Below are 25,241 nucleotides of genomic sequence, written 5' to 3' on the forward strand. Positions count from 1 at the left end.
TTTCTTCAGCAACAGCAACAATACCAATCAAACCACCTACAGGGCAATTATAGAGAAGTCAGTTCTAAGTAAATGTACAGTAAGCAGGCAGGACCAAATAACTGAAAATGTCAAACATTATAGTGCAAAAGACAAGAAACAGATGATGTCTCACTGTTCCTCTCTGGATCACTGGTATCGACTACTGAAATACTGGACTCGTGGCACAATTACTCTGAAGAGCGTTTCAGCTGATCCTCTTCTCTCCATCATTCCCTGATTCTCTTTAGTGTCCCTTTCAATGAAAGACTGTTTCCTTCGCAGCCTCAGTCTGAATTTGATTTAAAGGATAGTCTTTCTGATCAGAGTTATTAACATCACTGTCCTGTAAGAAAACACAGATTCACAAATAAGTGTAAAGAGGAGGACTCATGTTTCAGTGACGTAAATACAAAAATACTACAGACTCAGAATAGGTTTTTTTTTTTGGCTGTTCTTTGTACAGAAGTTTTAATTTCCCTAAATTTTAAAAGTGTCTTAAACTGAAGTAAACTGTCATCTTTTATACTACAGTATACATTTACTTTTAAATATTATGCTTTCAAGATCACACTTAAACACATTTTTAGAGAGAGCAATGCGTTACCAATGTGTTTGTTTAAACCTGGAACAGATAAAGACAGAAATATATTACTACTAGAGATTGACAGATAATTTAGTTTTTTTGGGAGTGTTATTTGTGTTTTGGAATGAATGTCTTCTTGAAAATAAAGAATACAAATAAAGGACAAAAAATAAAGTTTCACAGTGTACATTTATGCTAAACCCAGTATTATATAATGATAACAAATGTATTCATACCACTCTTCTTTTAAAGGTTTTTCAGTACACGGTAACTCTTATATATCTTGTTAAATGAGCAGTATGTCATGCTTACATTCTGTGCTGCTTGACTGTATCTTCTGCGGCGACGGTAAACCACAACAACTGCAGCCAGCAGCAGAACAACAGCAACAGCAGCACATCCTCCTGCTACAGCAGCTGGAGATAGACCTGAACCTGGAACAGCTAAAGACAGAAAGACATTACTACTAGAGATTGACAGATAATCCATCCAGTATTTAACATTATGTTCGACTGCCATTTACACTGTTTTTTTTTTACTTTGGTCATAATTTGGATGACATTGATTTAACTTATAAAACGCAACATCTGTTTTAGCAACAGCAACATCACAGAGATCAATGGGAAACAATGCTGATATTATGCATTTTAAATGCAGTGGCATTTAATAGACAGAGCCATAGATCACTGATAAGCTACGCAATATCTCATTCATTATCGCAGATAAATCACCTTCAATAATGAATGCGATTTCACGTAGCTTGTCAGTGATCTATGGCTCGGTCTATTAAGTGGCGCTCCATTTGAAAGCAGGTGATGGCGATCTAGCGGATCCGGATTTCCTGACTAGATGCGCATGATCATATCTTTCAATATATCGCCCAGCCCTACATGTTAATAACATTAGTTAAACCTACTTTTTTTAAGTGATGTTTTATAAACAAGTTTCGGAAGGAGCACACGTAGATAATTAATGTGGCCAATTCATCATCAGTAATCACATTCATTTGTCCAATTAGCACAAGAGAGAACCCCTATAAATAATTAAAGCAGTCCTACCTTCATTATTCTAGTCCAGTGATCCTCAAATCTGGCTCGCGAAATCCACTTTCCTGTGAAGTTTAGCTGTAACCCTAATAAAACATGCATGATTTTGCTAATCAGTGTCGTCAGGATCATTAGAAAATCACAGGCAGGTGTGTTTAATTAGAGTCAGAGCTAAACTCTGCAGGAAACTGGATCTCGCGAGCCAGATTTTAGGATCACTGTTCTAGTCTTTCAGCATTCAGTTCGCTCTGTTTGCCATCTTATCACAGACCCAATTTTCCATCCAACAAAAAGATCTATACCAGGGATTTTTTTCAGATCTGCCACAATTTGCCAGCCCCATTATCACTCCTACCCCTCAAGACACGGCCGCAGAGCATCAGGCATTATCGCGGCAGCTGCGCTTCTCGACCAGCCACACGTTGGAGGACCAAAACAAGAGGAAAAGATGCTTTTTCAACAGGAACGTATTAATGTGGACAAGGCTCAAGAATTGTCAAATCTAGCAACAAATAGCTAAGCTGGCAACACCGTAGGCTACCCAGGCATTTTAAGATTGACTCGTCAAATGTTACTAACCCTTCAACTTTCCAGCAGCCTACAACTACAGCAGCCGAAGCAAGCATGAAGCTGCTTCTACTTGCAACACCGGCCCACACATCTCAGTATTTACATCCTGTTACTTCTAACCCCCTATTTTCTTTTCAGTCCTCCAGCTCCCGTAGCAGACATTAGGATAAGGCTCCCTCTGCTAGCAATGCGGGCTACACATGCTCTTCAGGACATCACACACCCTCCCTCCCTCCCTCCCACCCATGGTCTGCAAACGTGAGGCTGCCTCCATTTGTAAACATGCCCACAAGTCTTCCGCTCCCTCACGCTACTAATAACCTTTTTTTGTTGTTCATTGGCCTCCAGCTCCCGTAGCAAACGTAAGTGTGAGGCTGCCTCGCAGTGTAGGCCGCACACAAGGTCTTCAGGAATCACTTCCTGTGGCCTACAGCAGTTCCAGCTTCTATCTGTCCTCCTCCTCTCATGCCCCCTTCCTTCTCTATTTTCCACCCCACTCCTACCCATCCCTCCGAACCCTCTTGCCTTGGATCCACCCCCTGTAGCCAGCAACGTAATGATAACGATTTTGTCAGAAGGCATGGGGTCCAAGACCTATGGACAGTCAGACCAATTCCATATCAAAGAACTCACCAAACCCTCATCTGCCAAACCCTTTAACACAGGTCCATCCCTTTTCACTCTAGCTTCTGACCCACCATAGCTAACTCCCTCTAACATCGTCTAATCAATCTATACTGGCCAATCCCCACTCCAGCTGTCCCAGCAGCATCCCACAGGAGCTTTACCCAATTCCCACACTTCCACAGCAGTAGCCGCTCCTGAAGGAGCCCTTTCAGTCTTTCCCTACTGCTGCAGCAGTAGCCGCTCCTGCAGGAGCCTTTTCTGTTTTTCCCACTGCCGCTGTCCTTTTCTGTCTTTCCCCACTGCAGTGTCTGCTCCCGCTGGAGCCTTTTCTGTCTTTCCCCACTGCCGCTGTCCTTTTCTGTCTTTCCCCACTGCAGTGTCTGCTCCCGCTGGAGCCTTTTCTGTCTTTCCCTATTGCTGCTGCAGTTCTTGCTCCCACAGGGGGCTTTGTCTATATCTCTCCACTGCCACAGCAGTGTCTGCTCCCGCAGGAGCTTTTCCCTATGTTCCCCATTGCCGCTACAGTCTCTGCTCCCGAAGATGCCTTTTCTGTCTTTCATTACTGCCGCAGCAGTAGCCAAACCCGCAGGAGCCCTTTCTGTCTTTCTCTACTGCCACAGCAGTAGTGGCTCCCGCAGGAGCATCTATCTGTATTTCTCCACTGCTGCAGTAGTGAACGCTTCCACTGAAGCCAAATTCTCTTCCTAGATACCATCACAACAAATGTATACCAAAGGACATCCAGCACCCCTCTAACATTAAGCCTTGCTTTTTGGGGCTCTTCAAGTGTACGTATCTGGCTGCTGCCCTATTCTAATTGCACGTTTGGGGAGCACATGGGTCCAGGCTAAACGCAGAGTTTGGACCCCTCTCCCTGGTCATCGGGAGTAAGTACCAAGCTCAGAGCCCTCTCCATGGACAGCACACCAAATACCCATAACCCTTTACTCAGTTTATTAAATGTAAGTGTGAACTTGTGAAGTGATGTTTAATTAACAAGTTTCGGGAGGAGCACACGCAGATAATTAAAGCGGCCAATTCCTCATCAGTAATCACATTCATCTATCGAAACAGCACAATAATTCCTCAAAGGAAAATGCACAGAATGACTGAATGATATACACACCACCGGTGACAGTGACATTGAATCTCTTCACTCTGCTGATGCTGAAACTGCTGCTGATGATGCTGATCTGTAGTTTATAAAGTCCAGAGTCTGTGGTTCTGGTGTTTGTGATGTTCAGAGATCCAGTCTGATGATCCAGCTTCAGTCTGTCTCTGAATCTCTCATTACACTGATCTCCAGTGATTTCAGCGATGAGAATATCATTAAAATACCATGTCATCACATCATTTGGGCTTTTTGTTACACCAGGATCTAAAGTGACAGATTCTCCCTCATTCACTTCTTCTTCATCAGCAGAAACACCTGAAACACAAACCACAAGCTGCTGGAGGAACTTTTTCTGAAAAAAAAAAAAAAGGAAAATCCCTACTTAACATGAAAGAACTGTGACCATGTCTGTAACTGCACAAGCCCTTTCTGAAAATAAAAATTTGTGTTTTAATCTGCATTTAAACATTAATTAATAACTCACCATTGACAGTAACACTGAAGATCTTGTCGCTGCTGCTGCTGCTGCTGATGATCTTCAGTTCATAAAGTCCAGAGTCTGTGTTTGAGATGTTTGTCATGGTCAGAGATCCAGTCTGATTGTCCAGCTTCAGTCTATCTCTGAATCTCTCAGTACCTTCATTACACTGAACATCTGTACAGATATAACTGAGATCTCCACTGACTTGAGCAATGCGAGTGTCTTTAAAATACCATTTAATATCTTCTTGTTGGTCTGTTTGAACACCAGTGTATAGAGTGACTGAATCTCCCTCCATCACTGAAACCGATACTACATCTGATATGACACCAGACACACCTGAAGAAGAAACATTAACCAAACACAGATATACGATAGCGCTGTGAAAACTAAGAACTTGAATAAAGAAATAAGCCTGGATTCAAAGAACACTCAAAGGAACAGCGGATGAAAAACACATTTACTTATCAAACAAACATAGGCTATCCACACAGGCTATAAAAATACTTAATTAATATAATTTTATGTATATTTTAAGACTCAGATAATACAGTGCCATGTTTTTCTATAAAGTATGATTTAGTCTTATAATCTCCCATGTAAATAAAATGTTTAGGCTATATTCCATTTAATTCATTTGTCATTTTATCCAAAGTGACTAGGGTTGCCACAATCAGCAAAATAAGGGATAACCATTCACGACCCCCAGCAGATAATATTGTAATTTAAAATTTGTTTATTTATCATTATTAGGGGCCAAGCACCAAAGGTGCTTAAGCATCTATTGTATCCGTTAGCGTGATTTTCGTATTTTTTTTTCTTCTGCTGCAAGTCTATGGCAGCCCATAGAATCGCTTCTGGGAAAGTTTTGAAATTTGGCACACTGATAGAGGACAGTGAGAAAAGTCACCATAGCAAATTTGGAGTCTCTAACTCAATATTTTTCCAAATTTAAACTTATGTTTATGCAATAACTTTTTAACCGCCCCATGTTGGTCAAAAGTGATAAGCTATTTAACCATATTACTAGTGGTTGCATTTATGATTTTCCAGCCATTTCAGTTACAATAATCCTAAAATTGCTGTAATTGTTCTTTGTCGCATTAGTTTTGATGCTCCATGCCATGCTTAGCTCCTCAATTTGCACATAGATTGATAGATACAATTAATTTGCTTGAATTAGGATTATATTATTATGTTATTATTTGTCCCATTTTTATCTAATCAGTTTAGCATTTTTTTACTTTTTAACATGCCAAATTGTTTATGACATACTGTAAATGATTTATTATGAATATATTTATGATGAATATAAACAAATCAATAAAAAGTGCCTAACATTATGTATAATGTATACATTTATCTAACAATATTATTTCTACCATGCTCTGATAATGTACGGAATAAATGTAATAAAAAAAATTGTAGGCCTGTACTTTTAGAAGCACGGTATGGTTCACACAAAAATGAATTTAGTCATAATATAACCATGTTGTTCTAAACCTGCATAAAGTTCTTCCTTCTGTTGAAAGTCAGAGAGTTCACCGTGAACAACTGAAATGCCTCTCTTCAAACTGCGTGTTCATCATTAGAGAACTGTGCATTTCATCATTACTAGACACATTGATAACTTTCCCGTTCAGCCCTACATCTGGAAAGTTTGGTGTTCAAAGGGCAGGTCCTGTGTTTTTAACATAGACTGTATAAAAACATAGACATAGTGTCCGTGATGTCACTCATAGGTTTCTGAAGAGAGTTTTTGAAACCAAAAGTAGGCGGAGCTGGACCTCGCCATCTTGGCAGCACGTCACCGAGCCTCACTATGGGTTAACCAAAAAAGGCAAAACGGTGGGAGCTGGTTGCTGAAGCCACACCCACATAGCGTGACAGCAGTGACAACACCGACAACCCACCTGTCACTCAAGTGACCACGCCCTTAATTATGCAGACATTTAAGGCTTAATATAATTTAAACGAATGACTTATAAAAATAAAAATAAAAATCACCCCCCTCACAGTTGTAATGAAGGGTAAATTATATAGACCAAAATCAAGCGGCCAGTCGATGATTTACAGTTTTAGTCACTTCCGTATGGGCTTCACGAGAGAGAGCGGGTGGTTGGCACTCGGTTTTAAATCACGCTGATTTAATGCATGCTGTGCTCGTGTGAAAGGGCTTTAACGGTGCGCATTCTGAAGAAATCACACTCAAATGAGCTTCTCTAATACTTCTTATCAAAATGATTTCATTATCATTGCTATTAGCAGGGCCGTCGCTAGTGGGGTGAAAGGTGGTGACGGTTATAGGGGCCCACGACCGAGGGGGGGGCCGCTGGCGATCTCAACCGTCTGGCTGAGGTCAGTCTAAAAAGATGCTCAGGACAGTTGTCATGAAAGCGTATCATTTTCACGTGTTATTAAGCCTTGCCACTTGCCAATTTAACCATTCAAAAGACTTTAAACCATTCAAACACAAGACGCAGAAAATCTGAACTGAGTAGCTGGTTACTCGCGCGCTGAGCTTGGTGCGCACGAAGAGAGAGAGCCGTGTCTCATAGACAGAAACACTGAACCGAGCTCTCCTTTGTGAAGTTCTCCTTAGGCCGGACATACAGTGTGCGATTTTCATCCGATTTTGAACATAATTCTGACTCGTGCAACTCTTTTTCGGGTCGGGACGATTTTCATAAATTTTCGTGCAGTGTTCGTGCAGTGTACAAGGGGAAACGAGAGGCGATTCACCTCTCCCGACCGGCAATTGGTTGGTCGAATGGATTTCTGACATGTCAGAAATTTTGGTTGCCTCTCGTCAGGTATCGCACTATTGAAGCAGGGCTACGAACCAATTTTTGGCGTTTCCCGCACTGCGCGTGTGCGAAACCATTAACAAAACCATGGTGACACGACGTGTAGTGTGGACTGAAGTGATGGAGGGAAAACTTGTGGAGTTATGGCAAAGAAAAATAAAAGAGGGAAGAAAATGCCTGCTTACCTCCAGTTCACGTTGCAAAATGGATAAACCATATTAGCCACGTCTTCTGAGCCACCTGCGCGTCTAGATACGCCTTTTTTATTTGTTTTTGGACACTTCAGCACAAAGAATTGCGCATATCACCAAAGCAGTGCGTTTATCCCGGGAAAGCATGTTAATTCAGAAACAGCCACAAACATCTGAGGGATCCTACGTGTTGATTCGGTTGATTCCTCACGTATAGTGTGAGCAGTCAAATTGCAACTCGACGATCGGACCGTACAGTGAGCGCATAAAAAAACGTGAGTTTTGGCTTTACATCGCATGCGATCTACTCGTACAGTGTGAGTTGGTACGTTGCCGAAATTGCAAAGTGTATGCCCGCCTTAAGTTCCTCCTGCACCTCGATGAACAAAAACAAATAGCAGTTAAAACAAACCAAAAAGGATGTGTAAGAGCCCAATTCAGCACCGCGGTGTTCTGGTGTTCAAGGCTCACGCAGAGTGAGGCGTCTCAAAACACTTGAACACCGAATTTGTCTATTTTTGCTCTTGTACCGACAAATACATAAAAAAATATGTGAAAATACCCATCTTAGTTTGTCTGAAAAAACTGTTGGTTATGTCTAAAATTAAAGTAAAAAAAAATCGTATGTGTATTATATTGGATGCATTGATTGTCTCTTAAAGTGACCGCACCTTACTTAGCTACTAATTGCTGTAATGTTAATCCAATGACAGAAAAATAAAAAAAAAATTCAAATGAAAGAAATATATATTTTGTTTACTAGTACGTGCAAGACACTATTAATTAATGTATGTAAGTGAGTATAGCAAAATAAGAGGGGCAGCTGGGGCCTAATGGTTAGAGAGTTGGACTTGTAACCCAAAGGTTGCAGGTTTGAGTCTTGGTGCTGGCAGGAGTTGTAGGTGGGAGTGAATGAACAGCACTCTCTTCCACCCTCAATACCCATGGTTGAAGTGCCACTAAACCCAAGTTGCCCACTTGTGTGTGTGTGTGTGCGTCTGTGTGTGTAACTGAGTTCTTGTAATATTTTATTAACATTTTCTAGCAAATAAACTGATATTGTGAGAAATGTTGAAAGTGTCTGAATAAATTTTGGTTTGACTGTATATTTAATTTTTACAGTGCTATTTTGCATTTAATTATTTGTTTTCTGTACATGGACACTTACAAACTTGAAAAAACGTAATGTTTAAATTAGGGCTGTCAAAAATAGCGCGTTAACGACGTTAATTAGTTGTTTGTTGTTAATTATGTCATTTTTTAACTCATTTCACATGCGCAGTGTGACAAATTATTCAGGTCAGGAAAGTCTCGTCTATCTCTGAATTCTCAAGATAGTAAAAAACAGCGTCGAGTGCCGCGACAAAAACACTGAAGAAGCTTAACGTTTTACTCGATTTACTCTCAAATAAATTCATGCCAAGCTCGATAAACAGAGACGACTTTGGTAGTTGATACAGTGGAGCTTCTTCCTGCTATAGCGTCCTGTGTTTCACATTGCGCATGCGCAGAACGCATACATGCAATGCAGCGAAAATTACAGCTGTTTGGGAAAGCAAATGCATTTTTACCTGGTTTTACTGGCACTTGAAGCCTTCAGATCGTGAAAATATCGATCGTAAAGTATTGTATGCATAATTTCATAGATATGTGGCTATATTTAACCACTGGTTCACCTAAAACTCTTACACTATCTGTAGTTAAATGGCATGGTTTGATATAGTGCTCAGGTAAATTTGATCTAAGTAAATGTTAAACTTTTGAAATTCAGAAAAAAATAACCACATATTTATGAATCAATACATGAAAATTATGTATCGGTGTCCTGTTATTTATCTTTTGGTATGCGTTTCAGAAAAAAATGGTTAGGATTCAGGTGTAATTGCAAATAGTGATTAATCATGATTAATCCACTGAAAATTCTAATTAATTTGATTAAAAAAATTAATAATTTGACAGCCCTAGTTTAAATAGCACAAACAAATAGACAGAACGAACACACAAATTAAACACTTTCAGCAAACTTTCACTTTTTCCCCCACTAACCACTGCTACGGCCCTGGCTATTAGTATTATAAACACAGCAAAATACTTATTTGTTTATTCAAATAGGTGTTGGCCTTTGTAAAATACTGAACAAATCACATATTAATTTCATACAGGATGCGCCATTTTACCATTAAATACGAGACGATTCCATATTTTTAGGGGCGGGTGGCAACCCTAAAAGTGACTCACATTACATTCAAGCTACATTTGATCAGTATATGCACTGATGCAAAACATACAAACTTGTACTGACTTTATCAATATTTTATACTAAGCCACTTGACCTGATTATTTACAATTTTCACTCCTCTGAAACGTTTTTTTCGGTTAACGTGTATATCCCCAATCCTACTGTCTCACCTCCAACTGTAGTCACAGAAATAGGTATAAAACTGGAAGAGGGATTTTGTAACAAATAAAGGTCTTACCATTGTCGAGTAAAAAACAAGATGACTGGGAGCAAATTAAAGCGAAGATTCATTTTCACAAGCCTTCTGTTCTTCTGCTTAAATGGCGATGCACTTGTATCCGAGAGACTCCCTAAAGAGTATTGGGAACTACTATCATTTTACTGACTTTGACTGAATTTTAAATATTGTTCAGCAAAACGAACAAATCTATTTCCCATTTCATTAATTTCAATAGAGTTTAATTGGAATGTTAGGTTATAGCCAAATTCCTCACCACTTCTACTTACGAAAACGTATGAAAAACAAACGATTCATTGCGTAGCTTGGTCTTCAGGCTATAGTATCAGCCTCAGCTCCCAAGTCGTACATTCTGTATAGTCACACAAATCCAGAGAGGCTAAAGCTATGCATTTCCAAAATAGGGGGGGTTATCAGAGCTTGAGTTGAAGCTGCTTCATCGAGTCCCCCGTCAGTGATCAGCAAGCCAAATAAGTTTACACAAATTTCCTTATGTTAAGGAGGGCAAACTAACTTGTTAACTAATTAATAAACAAAACTCCTGATGCTGGAGAGCTCTAAAACTCAAGTGACAAGCACAGTGAGAAAGAAAGATCTTTTTATCAGTCGATTTGTCACATGTAACCCAAAGCACCTGCAGCTTGACTCCACCCTTCAACACACACACACACACACACACACAAAGCAAACATCACCAGCCAACTGAAAATGCAAATAAGTGAAGAGAAGCGACTGCATACAGTGGTTGTAATGTGTGAACCAAGAACTCGTCTGCAAGAACAAGAGCAGAAACAATATTCCATGATTTAATTTTACCCTTTAAACACTTTTGCACTGAACTCAGAAGAAGATGAGTCTATGAATAGCTATTCTTATAAACGTCTGACGTCTAACCCAAAGGTTGTGGGTTTGTGTCTCCGTACTGACAGTGAGTGAATGTACAATGCTCTCTTTCATACTTAATACCACAAGTTAAATAAACCACTGAACACCTCACTTCTCCCTGGGCACTGCAGCAAAAATAGTTTCCCACTGCTCCAGGTGTGTGTTCATGGTGTGAGTGTGTTCAATACTGCCGAGTAGTGATGTTTTGGGCAGCCTGTTTTAATTTTAGTTTTAGTCTAGTCTGTGTGAAGCCATCATTTTAGTTGTTATTAGTTTTAGTCATGTTCATACTCTTTTTAGGCTAGTCTAGTTTTAGTCGACGAAAACTGATGACATTTATTCTAGTTTTAGTCAATGAAAATATTGTCTCTTTTTAGTAATGCCATTCTGTTTAACCCAGTCAATATAGTATAAGTACCTAGTTGTATAGACGAAACCAAAATTTTATTTTAGCTAAACCCATTTCAAACAAGGTTATCGTATTATATTACAGTTACCTTATAGACTGAAGAATACATACATTCCAGACATGGAAGACTCTCTGATTTGAATTTACTTCATTTATTTTACCAACCAAACATGTTAGAAGTACAGACACATACATTTAAATAAAAGGTGAAGTTAAAACTCCATCAGGTGCTTTTTGATGGAAAAGGTTTACATAGTTTGTCCAAGGCTTCTTATTTGAAGTACAAACCCAATTGCAAAAAGTTATAATAATAAAAACAGAATGCAATGATGTGGAAGTTTGAAATTTCAATATTTTATTCAGAATACAACATAGATGGCATATCAAATGTTTTAAACTGAATTTTTTTTAATCAATTTAGGGGGGAAATATGTTGATTTTAAATTTCATGGCATCAACACATCCCAAAAAAGTTGGGACAAGGCCATGTTTACCACTATGTGGCATCCCCTCTTCTTTTTATAACAGTCTGCAAATGTCTGGGACTGAGGAGACAAGCTGCTCAAGTTTAGAAATAGGAATTTTGTCCCATTCTTGTCTAATACAGGCTTCTATTTGCTCAACTGTCTTAGGTCTTCTTTGTCACATCTTCCTCTTTATGATGCACTACATGTTTTCTATGGGTGTAAGATCTGGACTGCAGGCTGGCCATTTCAGTACCCGGATTCTTCTTCTACGCAGCCATGATGTTGTAATTGATGCAGTATGTGTTCTGGCATTGTCATGTTGGAAAATGCAAGAACTTCCCTGAAAGAGATGACGTCTGGATGGGAGCATATGTTGTTCTAGAACTTGGATCAACCTTTCAGCATTGATGGTGCCATTCTAGACTCATGCAACCCCATACCATCAGAGATGCAGGCTTCTGAACTGAGCTGATAACAACTTGGGTTGTCCTTGTCCTCTTTAGTCTGTCCCAGTTTTCCAAAAATAACTTCAAATTTTAATCCGTCTGACCATAAAACAGTTTTCCACTTTGCCACAGTCCATTTTAAATGATCTTTGGCCCAGAGAAAACACCTGCACTTCTGAATCATGTTTAGATATTACTTTTTTTCCTTTAGAGTTTTATCCGGCAACGGTGAATGGCACGGTGGATTGTGTTCACAGACAATGTTTTCTGGAAGTATTCCTGAGTCCATGTTGTGATTTCCATTACAGTATCATTCCTGTATGTGATCCAGTGCCGTCTAATGGTCTGAAGATCACGGGCATCCAGTACGGTTTTCCGGCCTTGACCCTTACACACGGAGATTGTTCCAGATTCTCTGGATCTTTGGATGATATTATGCACTGTAGATGATGATAACTTCAAACTCTTTGCAATTTTCTCTGAAAAACTCCTTTCTGATATTGCTCCACTGTTTTTCGCCGCAGCATTGGGGGAATTGGTGATCCTCTGGCCATCTTGACTTCTGAGAGACACTGCTACAATTGACCTAATAAGTTCCAAATTGGTCCTCCAGCTTTTTTTATATGCACATTTAACTTTTCCGGCTTCTTATTGCTACCTGCCCCAACTTTTTTTGGAATGTGTAGCTCTCATGAAATCCAAAACGAGCCAATATTTGGCATGACATTTCAAAATGTCCCACTTTCAACATTTGATATGTTATCTATATTCTATTGTGAATTAAATATAAGTTTGAGATTTGTAAATTATTCCATTCCTTTTTTACTCACAATTTGTACAATGTACCAACTTTTTTGGAATCAGGTTTTTACGTTTTATTTTTATTGTATGAAATAGAATAAAAATGTATTTAGATATTAATTATACACTGTTTGCTTACAGTTGTCTTGTGTTTGATGCGAAATACAGCCGATAGTTTAAGATTGTTTAATTTTTCACATTTAAATTATTAATTCATCAACTTATTAATCACAAGACTTGTACTGACAAATGGTTTCTCAGCGGTGATTCTCTACGGTTTTAGAAAACAATTACTCCTTATCACTCCCCTGTCGTTTCAAAGAATAGTACAACGGGGAACACGACTAGTATAAAAGCCTCGTCCATTTGGGAAAGTGTGCTCACAGTCAGCGGAGCCAGGTGAAAGTATAATTCCCGCTTAACTTTGTCTGTTGTCGTCTTCTAAATAATGCCGCGAGTGGGGCTTGAGGAAGTGATGTCAGTTGTGTTTGCGCAGTGCGACCAGATGCAGACCTTGAAGTGAGACACAGGGAACAGAAATACTGCAAAAGAATAATAAACCGACTAAACAAGATTTCTATTTTGTAAAGCACATTTAGTCTTGTTTTTATTCGTCTACAATATTATTGCATTATACAATTAATTATAGCCATCGTCAAATGACCAGCATTTACATTGCGTCTCGTCTCATTTTCGTCACGTGATAACGGTTTGTTGATGACTATATTTAGTCATAATTTTCATTTACGAAATCAACAAAACTACTGTGTGTGTGCGAACACTAGGATGGGTTTAACGCAGAGCACACATTCCAAGTATGGGACACCATAATTGGGTACATGCTATGTCACTTTAACTTGCAAATAAAAAAAAAACATACACAATTGCATCCACTCTTTTAATCTCTTTCAGCCCAACCAATTGCACGAGTTTGGGGGCGTGGCTACTGTAGCAGGTGGAACCAGAGGGCGTTCAGCTGCTGTGGGACCATGACTGACGTATTACCTTCATATCAGGTAACAGATGTGCAAGACAATATTCGCTGCATTTAGGCATTGGGAGCCTCAGTCTGACTGATTTGATTTAAAGGAAAGTCTTTCTGATCAGGTGACAAGATATTGACTTCATTGTCCTGTAAGAAAACACAGGTTCACAAATGGGTAAAAGTAAAGAAGACTCATGTTTCAGCTATACTGTATGCAATACTTACATTCTGTGCTGCAGGTTTGTATTTCCTGCGATGACGGCAGTAAATCAAACCTACAGTTACAGCTGCAGCCACCAGCAGAACAACAGCTACAACTATTCTTGCTACAGCAGCTGAAGATAGACCTGAACCTGGAACAGTAAAATAAACAGAAAGACATTACTACTAGAAATTGACACATAATCCATCCTGTATTTAACAATATTTTTGACTGATATTTAATTTTTTTTTTTTACTTTGGTCATCAGTTGGATGACATTGATTTAACTGATAAAAGGCAACATCTGTTAGCAACAGCAGCATCACAGAGGTCAACGGGAAACAATGCTGATATTATGCATTTTTCATGTATAAATAGTTTAATTCCTCAAAGGAAAATGCACAGAATGACTGAATGATATACACACCGGTGACAGTGACATTGAATCTGTTCACTCTGCTGATGCTGAAACTGCTGCTGATGATGCTGATCTGTAGTTTATAAAGTCCAGAGTCTGTGATTCTGGTGTTTGTGATGGTCAGAGATCCAGTCTGATGATCCAGCTTCAGTCTGTCTCTGAATCTCTCATCACACTGATCATCTGTACAGATCTTACTCTGATCTCCAGTGATTTCAGCGATGAGAATGTCATTAAAATACCATTTCATCACATCATTTGGGCTTTTAGTTTCACCATGATCTAAAGTGACAGATTCTCCCTCCTTCACTTCATCTTGTTCAGCAGCAGAAACACCTGAAACACAAACCACAAGCTGCTGGGGTAAACTTTTCCTGGAAATTCCCTACTTAACATGAAAGAGCTGTGACCATGTCTGTGACGGCACAAACCCTTCCTGAAAATAAACATTTCAGTTTGTGCTTTTTTTACACCCTGATTTTATATAAAATACTCATTTGAATAAAAAAATAAGCTGATGCGCTGAAATCTCATTTAAACTCAACTTCTTGCAAATATTCATTTAGTTATCATTCTTGTGTGAATGGGCCTTTAGTTCTAAATCAAAATAAGCTGTTTCATTTTAAAAGTGAGATGCTTCTACAAATTTGTAAAGATTATCTGTGACGTTTCCCTTGGTGCATGCTTAACTCACATACCATAATTAATATCATGACACAATCATGACTAAGTCACATTGCCCTTTATCAAAGCAGCAGTTAACTTGCATTTTTACCAAATAAAGAGGTACTCCTTTCATATTCATTTAATATGTTTTCTTCAGTGAAAATAAATAAACAGTTCACAGGTGATCAGTTAAATGTCCATTTTCACAGATAAAACAATGCATTTTACATATGTAAACTGCGTTAACACATTCATTAATAACTCACCATTGACAGTAACACTGAAGATCTTGTCGCTGCTACTGCTGCTGCTGATGATCTTCAGTTCATAAAGTCCAGAGTCTGTGTTTGTGATGTTTGTGATGGTCAGAGATCCAGTCTGATGATCCAGCTTCAGTCTGTCTCTGAATCTCTCAGTTCCTTCATTACACTGAACATCTGTACAGGTCTTACTGAGATGTCCACTGATTTGAGCGATGCGAGTGTCTTTAAAATACCATTTAATTTCTTCTTGTTGGTCTGTTTGAACACCAGTGTGTAGAGTGACGGAATCTCCCTCCCTCACTAAAACCAATACATCTGATACGACACCAGACACACCTGAAAAAGAAACACAAACCAACCACAAATATACAATAGCGCTGTACATTCAATTATATTAATTTCCCCAGCATTAAGACTCAGATAATACAGTGCCATGTTTTTTTTCTACAAAGTATAATTTTGTTTTATAATCTCCCATGCAAATAAAATGTTTAGGCTACATTGAATATAATTTGGCATTTGGCAGCAGGCACGTGCACACATAGACATCAAAGGGGGCTTGAGCACCTGCCCTTTTTATTCCTGGAGAGAAAGTTCCCTTTTTTCTGGGTTCCTTTATTTTTTTTTTTTTTTTTTTTTATAATATATATTCCTGTTTGCGCACAGCTTCCCTGTCAAACAAATATATTTATTGAAGAATAGTATATCTAAATATCAGGTCAGGAGTTCTGAAGCGCTCATTGACCCCCAACCCCCCCCTCCATTCCCCCCTTGCGCGCAGCGGCGCACATCAGATACACAGACACACACCTGCAGGCAGCAGAAGCCCCTCCCAGCAGTGTTTTTTTGGCTTGTGCTGAGGTTAGTGGAGCTGGTGATGAACAAAAGATTAAAATACCAGTGCCTCGAACAAAGCTCGAATTTAGTGCTGATTAGCCAAAGGCAAATATAACTTCTAGTTCTAGCCTCATGAGCTACTAGACTAGAGCTGTGTAAGCGATAATCGCTATACATTATCCTCCTGCTTATTACATGGCTACCTACCAAATAAATAAATAAATATTTTGACACAAATATTAAAAGGGAGTTTATTGATTTAAACCCGATTGTATTGCTTCCGCTAAAGAAAATAGTACGCTCCGTCTCTACGGTTAGAATCCTGTGAGTCCATAGCAACGCTCTGTTTTTCATGGCAACGGTCTGTTATACTCCGCACAGCGGTCTGTTATCAAGAAATAACAGACCGCATTCTACATTGGAGATCAACCAAACCATGTAATAAAATAAGTTAATAAAATAAGAACGTCCCCAGTTAGTTCTTGACTTACATCAAGAGTCTTTCCCCCTGAAATCTAGAAATCTAAATTGGTGAATCTAGAAGAAATCTACAGATGCAAACAGATGGAGGATAGGCTACACTCTAGCCGCTGTAAGGGAGGAAGGAGAGACAACCAGGGAATAGAAATAACAGATTTTATTTTGAAGTAGAAGACCCTTCTTTTGTAAGAATTTTATTAAGTTGCTGTATTTTTGTATTTTTTCAATCATTTTTGCAGTGATTTTTTCAGTAAAGTTAACAAAATAGCAGCAACAACCCTCTTCAGTTTAGAGTGAATATTTGTGTTGATTTAAAAGTGTTATGTGTTCTGATAACACCAAAATAATTCAAATGATGTAGTGCCTTGTGCAAAAAAAAAAATAAATAAACAAATTATTAGTAAAACACACCCCTCTGCTTGATGCAGTTATTTTGGTTATTCTAAATATATACTTGAAACTATTAGCATAGAAAATGTTTTCAAAACATGCACATTGAAGGATGGTTTCCTTTGCTGCTCTTTAAACCTAGTGAATACTAAGGAGACCATGGTTTCTGTGTGAACTGATTATTTTGTAGACATCTTTTGAAAATTAGAGTTTGAGGAAGATAAAATTAATTAGCTTTTTTAATTATTTTTTTTTTAAAAGGAAGTCAGTGTTGCGTTAATATATATACTATTTTGTAAAAAAAAAAAAAAAAAAAAAAAAAAACGTAATTATGAGAAGTGCCCTTTATTTCACTTGAGCCCCTGCCCCTCAAAATGTCTGTGCACGTCCCTGTTTCGCAGAATTCCAAATTGACTCACATTTGATCAGTTTATGCACTGATGCACAATATACCAACTTTTACCGACTAGATATATTTATACCAAGCCACTTGACCTGATTGTTTACAATTTTCACTCTGGAACTGCGTAAGGTTGATGTTTTTTATTATTATTGTTAACAGGTGTTTAAACCCAACTAGACAAAGAAATATGTATAAAACTGGAAGAGAGATCGTAACAAATAAAGGTCTTACCGTTGTCGAGTAAAAACAAGATGACTGAGAGCAAATTAAAGAGAAGCTTCATTTTCGCCTCTTTCTCCCTCGTGAATAAAAGCCTTCTGTTCTTCTGTTTGAAGGACGCTTTGTTTGTCCGCGAGCCTCCCTGAGAAACAATAGTCTAAAGATGGGAAGTTCATTTCATTTTACTGACTCGGAACGGAATATCGTTCAGCGAAACAAACTAATCTATTTTCCAAGTCGAGTTTAATTAAAATTCCCACCACATCTAAATACGAAAACGTTGATCATATTTCGAATTAGAAATACAAACTATATCGCAGCCAAGGCTAAATTCTGAAAAACAAACGAGTCATTGTTTCGCTGGGTCATAAGACTATCTTGTTAGTTCACTCATTCGCTCAGTTCACGAGTCAGGCATTCTTTACTCAAGCGAAGCTGCAGTCCCTAAACCGAAATGTGTGGAGTGTGGGGCGTATGATGCGTGAACTTCCTGGTTGCAACCCGTTCTCATCAGTCTGCGTATAAATAACACGACTTTACACTTTCTATTTGCGTGTAATGCATACGCCAAATGCCATTTTTGCGTGCATATGATACGCCAATCCTTCCCATTAATTTCGGTGGAGAGCAGATGCGTCCAAATAACACGCATCATCTTCAGCGGCAGTGACGTCACCAAGCGAGGCTCGTTCAGTTCACCTGATGCGCGTACACCTTCAAACAGGTAAGCAAGGGTAAATATATTTTTTTATTCTTCTTTTTGTAATGATATCACGTGGTTAAGCGTATTGTTTTAATTATTTCAGTATTTCTGCATCACGTTAGACAGGGCCGTGTTTTAAAGGGCAGTTTATGCTCCAATTATGGGTCAGTGGGCTGCTCAGCTAGCCTACCATTGTCATTAGCCTAAGCTAACCTGTACTGTTTATAGACCTGTTGCAGTTTTAAATAAATTTATGATGTGACATATGGGTCTTCAGCTTTTAGACATGACTAATACAAGCACAACAAAGCACCCAACCCCAATATCGCGTGATAATCGTGATCGTGTAAAAAGTTCACACATTTAGCATATTTTTACAATACTAGCCTAACTTTTGCTTGACCACGTCATGTGTAGCCAATACACACACAGTAACTACAGCATATTTACCATGCTTCTCCTACTGTACAATATTTACTATGGGTTTACCATAGTAACCATAGTTTTACTCTGGTATTTGTAGTTACTAACACACAATAACCACGACATTTACTATGGGTTTACCATAGTAACCATAGTTTTACTCTGGTATTTGTATTTACTAACACACAATAACCACGACATTTACTATGGGTTTACCATAGTAACCATAGTTTTACTCTGGTATTTGTAGTTACTAACACACAATAACCACGACATTTACTATGGGTTTACCATAGTAACCATAGTTTTACTCTGGTATTTGTATTTACTAACACACAATAACCACGACATTTACTATGGGTTTACCATAGTAACCATAGTTTTACTCTGGTATTTGTAGTTACTAACACACAATAACCACGACATTTACTATGGGTTTACCATAGTAACCATAGTTTTACTCTGGTATTTGTATTTACTAACACACAATAACCACGACATTTACTATGGGTTTACCATAGTAACCATAGTTTTACTCTGGTATTTGTATTTACTAACACACAATAACCACGACATTTACTATGGGTTTACCATAGTAACCATAGTTTTACTCTGGTATTTGTATTTACTAACACACAATAACCACGACATTTACTATGGGTTTACCATAGTAACCATAGTTTTACTCTGGTATTTGTATTTACTAACACACAATAACCACAACACTTACCAGGATTTTACCACAGTAACTGTGTTTACTCTACACTATTTGTAAAGCACAGTAACCACTAAGTTTGCCACACCTTTAATATCTTTTTGTGATGTAATTGTAATTCAGTGTTTTTTCTGTCTTGCAGTTACGTCGGATTACATACTCCACAACAACCTGTAATCCAGCAGATCTTTAAAGAAGCCATCTCTTGTAAAATCTCTCTCTCTCTCTCTTTCTCTCTCTCTCTCTCTCTCTCTCTCGCTCTGCTAGAATTAACAGGGAACTTCAACTCCACGCTCCCAATGCTGATATTGAAGAAGCTGTCAAGGGGGCTGAACAAGTCCTTCAAAGGATCAACCCTTCACAGGTAATGTTGAAGACTCTTAGTTATAACTGATTTGCTTTAATGAACGCATCCTTATATTATGTGTTAATCAAATATTTTGGTCACAGATCATTTTAACACACTGTCTCAACATGTTTATATTTCAGGAAGGCCTGTCATGAGATTTGAATTTGACCATCTTGTGCATTTATGAAGAAGACCAAAAGCTGCAAAGGCAAACACTTCCAATGGTACGTCAGATACATTTTTCTCAGCATTTGATGTTTCTTAAATTTTGGTTCACTTAGCCCATCAGGAAGAACACTCAACAAAGAGCATGTTGTAGTAGTAATAATTCATCCAATAATCATATTATATTGCACAAGCGTGCTTGTACAAAATTCTACAACTTTTACTCCTACTGCTGTTATTGGCCATTACCACAGCTCCCATCAGATTGTGCCCATTGTAAGAGTGTTTATATCATGAAGTTTAAATGAAGTCCATTGTATTCTTTATTAATCTTTACAAATTGGTGCCGCCTCTTCCTGTTTCACCAGTACATGATATCTGTCCACACTTCATAGTCTGCCTTTCTTTCTGTGGTGATGTTACTGAACACATCTGTCTTAGAAGCAAGAGAATGGAAATCCTAGTTTAACTTTTCAAGTGCTACACATCAGATCTTCAATGAATTTGGGCAATCAGATCACTTAAAGTTGTTCACACAAAGACCAATAACTATAATGAGAAGTATTTAGCATCCACACCAACAGACAATACTGTTCTCTTAAATCTCTTAAATGTTCCCCTCATTCTGTTAAATTTATACACAAAATTCTGCCTTTCTCTGCCTTTTTCACTTCATCTTCATGCTGTACTCCCTCACTCACACATTCTTTTATGCTCTGTTGTAAGGCAGAAACTGAGAGTTTGCATGATGGCATTTTCTCAGACGTTGAATCTGATGTGTACAGATGAACTCAGGAGCCTACTAGAGTTGCCAAGGAACTTGTGCTTGAAGTATATAATTATATCTGCTTCATTTATATTTTTAAACAACAATAATGATTAAACATGGGGTCAATAATATTTTTCTTGTTTTACAGCTGAAGACCAGAAACGCAAAGAAAATCAGTCAAACCAGTCCTAAAGAAATAAGTTATGAACATGGACTTCTTGTGCCCCAAAAGAAAAGACAGAAAGGTGAAAAGTTTCACATTTCCATTTGTATGTCTGAATTCAATGCAGTTATGTGTGGTACAACATTGATGTTGATCTCTCAAAAGACTTTTCAAGTCCGCAGTTATAGTTTTTCACATATACATCTTTTTTATAGCTCCTAAAATGAGCAAATAAGCTGTGCATCATCTCTGGTGTTTGGGAAGGAAATGACTGAATATGGTGAGTACTGACACCTGCAACTGTATTCACCAACACTATTACTCTAGAATGGTTATTGCTGTTATTGCTGACTTATTGTTTTGTCTGTTTGTTTGAATTAAGATGAAGCCAATTGATGAAGATATCAATTGAATGGCCACCGAGTGCATCACTGCTACCTGAACCCATCAGTTATCTTCTGTGAAGACTGCATTCACAAACCGCTCTACTGCGACAGCTCAGATGTTACGGCCTGCAAAGTAAACATCACAGCTAAACAACGAGAGCTAGTTGTGGTGGGATTCTTTTGGCCAATATCCCCAACAAGAATCAATGTTAAGTCCAGTGCAAACAATTATAAATAAAAATACTATATATTGTTTATTGATTTACCATAACCTAAATACATGTTTTGGCCCTCCAGGACATCTAGACCAGGTGGAGTGTGAGGAGGACCGTCAGAGACTCCAGCCAGCCGAGCCATGGATTGCTCTCACTGTTACCATCAGGCATGCGTTATCACAGAACCTACACCAGCAGACAGTGAGACAAGTTCCTTTCACAGGCAATCAGACTGAACTGAACTCATACCAGTAAAACCATACACACCCCACCAACCTCATATGCCCTGCACTCTTATCAGTTATGCTGACTGGACTCAATATTATTATGCACCCTGACATTCTGTTTGCACTAATTCATACCGTGCTTTACTGCAGAGATGTATGTGTACTGTGATTATTATTGTTTTCAATTCATGCTCTCTGTATAGCATAATTTTTAACATATATTGTTCTCTACCTGAATTGAGTCCCTTATATATGTGTGTTGCATATATATATATTCAGAATTTGTATTTCATATATATTCATGAATTAATTCATTTGTCATCCATACTGTCACGCTGCAGTCTGCACCCAAGACTTTCATCACCTGTATACTTGTGTTCATTGTATTGTGACAATAAAGATATTTGATTTAAATTAGTTACATGTCTTTTGTTCATCAGTTGTGCTGTAGGGTGCTGCATAACAACTGCAAAAAAATTATGACATGGAAGATTATGATATGTCCAGGACATGGACAAGCAAGAAGAGGAAGAAAAGCAGGAGAGCTCTAAAAACTTGATGTGATTCTTTGGGGCTCAAGACATTTCACCATGCATGCATTTGCATGGCTTCATCTGATTAGAAAAAACATGGTTTTAACATAACCCATTTTTAATATTGTTAAAAATTGTATATCATTTGTCTTAATACACTACTTTAGTTGTCTTTATGTTGTATCCTCCAGTAAAGTACTGCACATGGTGTTGGATAATAAAGTAGGGTGAATATTCTATATTAAGAATGGTGTTTGGTAAATACACCATTTAATTTTGTAAACAATAGTTAAATGTGTTTTAATTAAGAAATGAACATTTGGTTACATTAATGACATTCAGTTAGATGAAGGGCAGGCTGAAAGCCTGCATTAGAAGATACTGCATGGACTATAATGCTGCAGGAATTTCATGTACAACTGAAGGTGATGGACAAGGGGAAAGATCAACATTAATCCAGTACTGTATAATAAGCAAGATGAGCATGCACATTACTGATGTTTAGTACCCGAGGAGGACAAATATGAGGAGTATTTTACACAGAGACACAAATTAGCTCTTAATATTATGATTCTTTGCATTGCATGAATTGTATGGCTTTGCACTATAAACTACACACTCTCTGTACCTTGTCTTAATGAATGACACATTGACACTGTGAAAGTACAATGAAGTGTCACAGTATGTATTGGTTGTTTAAATTGGTGTCTTTGTTTACTTTCAATACTGTATCCTTGCACCTGATATAATTCAATATTTGGAGCCTATTCCAAATAGGCACTGATGTATATTTTATGGTTCTATTCTTATTCTAAGATAAACATGACTTACAACTTACATATTGGCAATTTGTTGAAAAGAAAAACTTAAAAATTATGACTCAGCACAGTCTGTTGTCCATGATGAGAAAAGGTATGTGTATGTTTTACTGCCCTTCCATCTTCAAGGGCCCAGTAGAGTCCCCTAGAAGAGCAAAAAAATGTAAATTTCAAATGGCTGTAAATCAAAGTCTGATTATAGTGTCAAAGAAAAAATTGGCAGGACAACTACTTATGCTATGCTAATTAAATAATGTTGGACAGAGTTTTCAAATCATATATGGAAAGGTGGTATAAAGTGTTTAAAAAAGTGCACTTAGTAAAATATCGAATTTCAGCCTGCCTCTTAAATATGTCATTAATGTTTGCACAATGAACATGTTTAGATTACCCTTTGTTAAACAAGATTGCATTTTCCCATTTTTTTAATTATTAAACATTTTAAACTACATTACCCATAAGCCTCTGCCATTCTATCGTTTGAACGCGAGTAATATTAGCGCTGGTATTTGGAGTTTATTGGAGTTGTGCTTAGGGTTAGGGTTACGATTTCGGTAAAGAGGTAATTTCTCACGACATAGCAACACTGCATTGTTAACTGAAGGTGTTACTGACGTAATAATTACAGTCAAACGGACTTTGCAACATTAAGCGGTTTATAATTTATGGTTAAAAGATAGTCCAATCACAGCGAGTTCTGCGATAGCCAAGGGAACGTCAAAAGCCAATGGCAACCCAGTTGAGCAGAGGCGTCACACTAACTTGCTACATATATGGTCATTTATGCCGGGAGCTTCCGGGTTCCTGTAGTGAATGGACAGAAGCTGCAGTTACCCTGATGCCAGCAAGAAATACGTTGATTAAAGGTGTTTTTGTTTGTGTTTTAACGAAGGTATAATGATTCCCATTGTATTGAATAGGCTACATTGTTTACACTAATATTAGTGTACAGTACTTAACTCAAAAGTTTGCATATACTGTGTGAAAAATAAATGTCAAAATGTTTCATTTGCTTAAAAAAACACCTCTGAAGATTATTTAAACACAATATTTTTCTACTACTCAATTTTCCTTCTGTAATATTTACAATGTATTTATAGTGTATTAAAGGTAAACAATTTATCACATCTACGTTCATGGAAATGGACCCTAAAAACTTGCCATTCTTAGATCCACCAGTTGAACTATAGGAATAGAAAACAAACAAACCAAACATCATGACATCAATCACTCATTGTCTAGTCATTTTACAGTGTTTATTGATATGTCAAACTTTTCGCAGATAAACATAGTGCCCAGAACAGTCTCTCTCCAGTTTATTCCACTATGAAAAAAAAGGAAAAGGTTGATAAAAAAAAATGCATAGAGGTAACTAAGTGAAAAACAAACAAACAAAATTGCAACAGAAACTCCCTTCAAAAAACATAAGTTTAATATTCAAAAATAAAAAGGGAATTTGTTTACAGAAATCCTGACAAAAGATGCCAAAGAATAATCAAGGCTACAGTTGAAAAATATATTGTTTTCTTCCCTTTATCAACCAAATAGGCAAAAATGATTAAGAACAATGCTCCAATATTTTACAATTAATCACCTTTAAAAACATATATCCTGTAATCATTGTTTGCTTCTATTGTGAATAAATGCCAAAACAAATAAATGGTTAATAATAAATAATTATTATGTGTGTATATATATATATATATACAGGAGTGCTTATAGTAGAGATTGGAGTGATGAATGTAGAGGAAAAATGAATACAAGCAGAAATGCTAAGACTGGAGGGTTGGCAGTAAAGGACTGAGAGCAGATGTGTCACACAAGAGAGGAAGATCTGGAAGCTTTTGAATGGGCTGATATTGTGAAGAGCTGATGAAGAATGATTAAGTAATCTGTGAGAAATCCTGCAAGAAGAAACAAAGATAATTTATCACATTATGAACAACAAAAACACTGACAACAACAAATGGCAGAATACAACATACTG

The 25,241-nt window shown here is 37.8% G+C and overlaps 2 protein-coding genes and 1 long non-coding RNA gene across 5 annotated transcripts; 1 reads left to right on the plus strand and 2 right to left on the minus strand.

The window, feature by feature from the left end:
• Positions 1 to 8,386, minus strand: LOC113094211 (uncharacterized). The gene is made up of 5 exons (XM_026259908.1): positions 8,383 to 8,386; positions 4,446 to 4,781; positions 3,974 to 4,276; positions 917 to 1,047; positions 1 to 364 (listed from the first exon to the last, which is right to left on the minus strand). The coding sequence occupies exons 1-5, from the start codon at positions 8,384 to 8,386 to the stop codon at positions 278 to 280; spliced, it is 861 nt and encodes a 286-aa protein (XP_026115693.1). The 3' UTR covers positions 1 to 277.
• Positions 8,387 to 12,947: 4,561 nt separating this feature from the next.
• Positions 12,948 to 18,241, minus strand: LOC113094213 (uncharacterized). The gene is made up of 5 exons (XM_026259910.1): positions 17,801 to 18,241; positions 15,463 to 15,795; positions 14,540 to 14,866; positions 14,136 to 14,263; positions 12,948 to 14,057 (listed from the first exon to the last, which is right to left on the minus strand). Exons 1-5 carry the CDS (start codon positions 17,850 to 17,852, stop codon positions 13,974 to 13,976), a joined length of 924 nt encoding a protein of 307 aa, XP_026115695.1. The 5' UTR covers positions 17,853 to 18,241; the 3' UTR covers positions 12,948 to 13,973.
• Positions 18,242 to 20,162: 1,921 nt separating this feature from the next.
• Positions 20,163 to 22,320, plus strand: LOC113094207 (uncharacterized). 3 transcript variants are annotated; one of them, XR_003288024.1, is made up of 6 exons: positions 20,163 to 20,202; positions 20,874 to 20,974; positions 21,061 to 21,157; positions 21,291 to 21,355; positions 21,458 to 21,669; positions 21,759 to 22,320. It is a non-coding gene; the product is annotated as an uncharacterized LOC113094207 (long non-coding RNA). The 3 variants fall into 3 exon arrangements; XR_003288023.1 differs by having other exon boundaries at positions 20,165 to 20,202; positions 20,870 to 20,974; XR_003288022.1 differs by lacking the exon at positions 20,163 to 20,202 and having other exon boundaries at positions 20,732 to 20,974.
• The last annotated feature ends 2,921 nt before the right edge of the window (positions 22,321 to 25,241 follow it).

Source organism: Carassius auratus, unplaced genomic scaffold (genome assembly GCF_003368295.1).
Source record: "Carassius auratus strain Wakin unplaced genomic scaffold, ASM336829v1 scaf_tig00215287, whole genome shotgun sequence".
Taxonomy (NCBI): domain Eukaryota; kingdom Metazoa; phylum Chordata; class Actinopteri; order Cypriniformes; family Cyprinidae; genus Carassius; species Carassius auratus.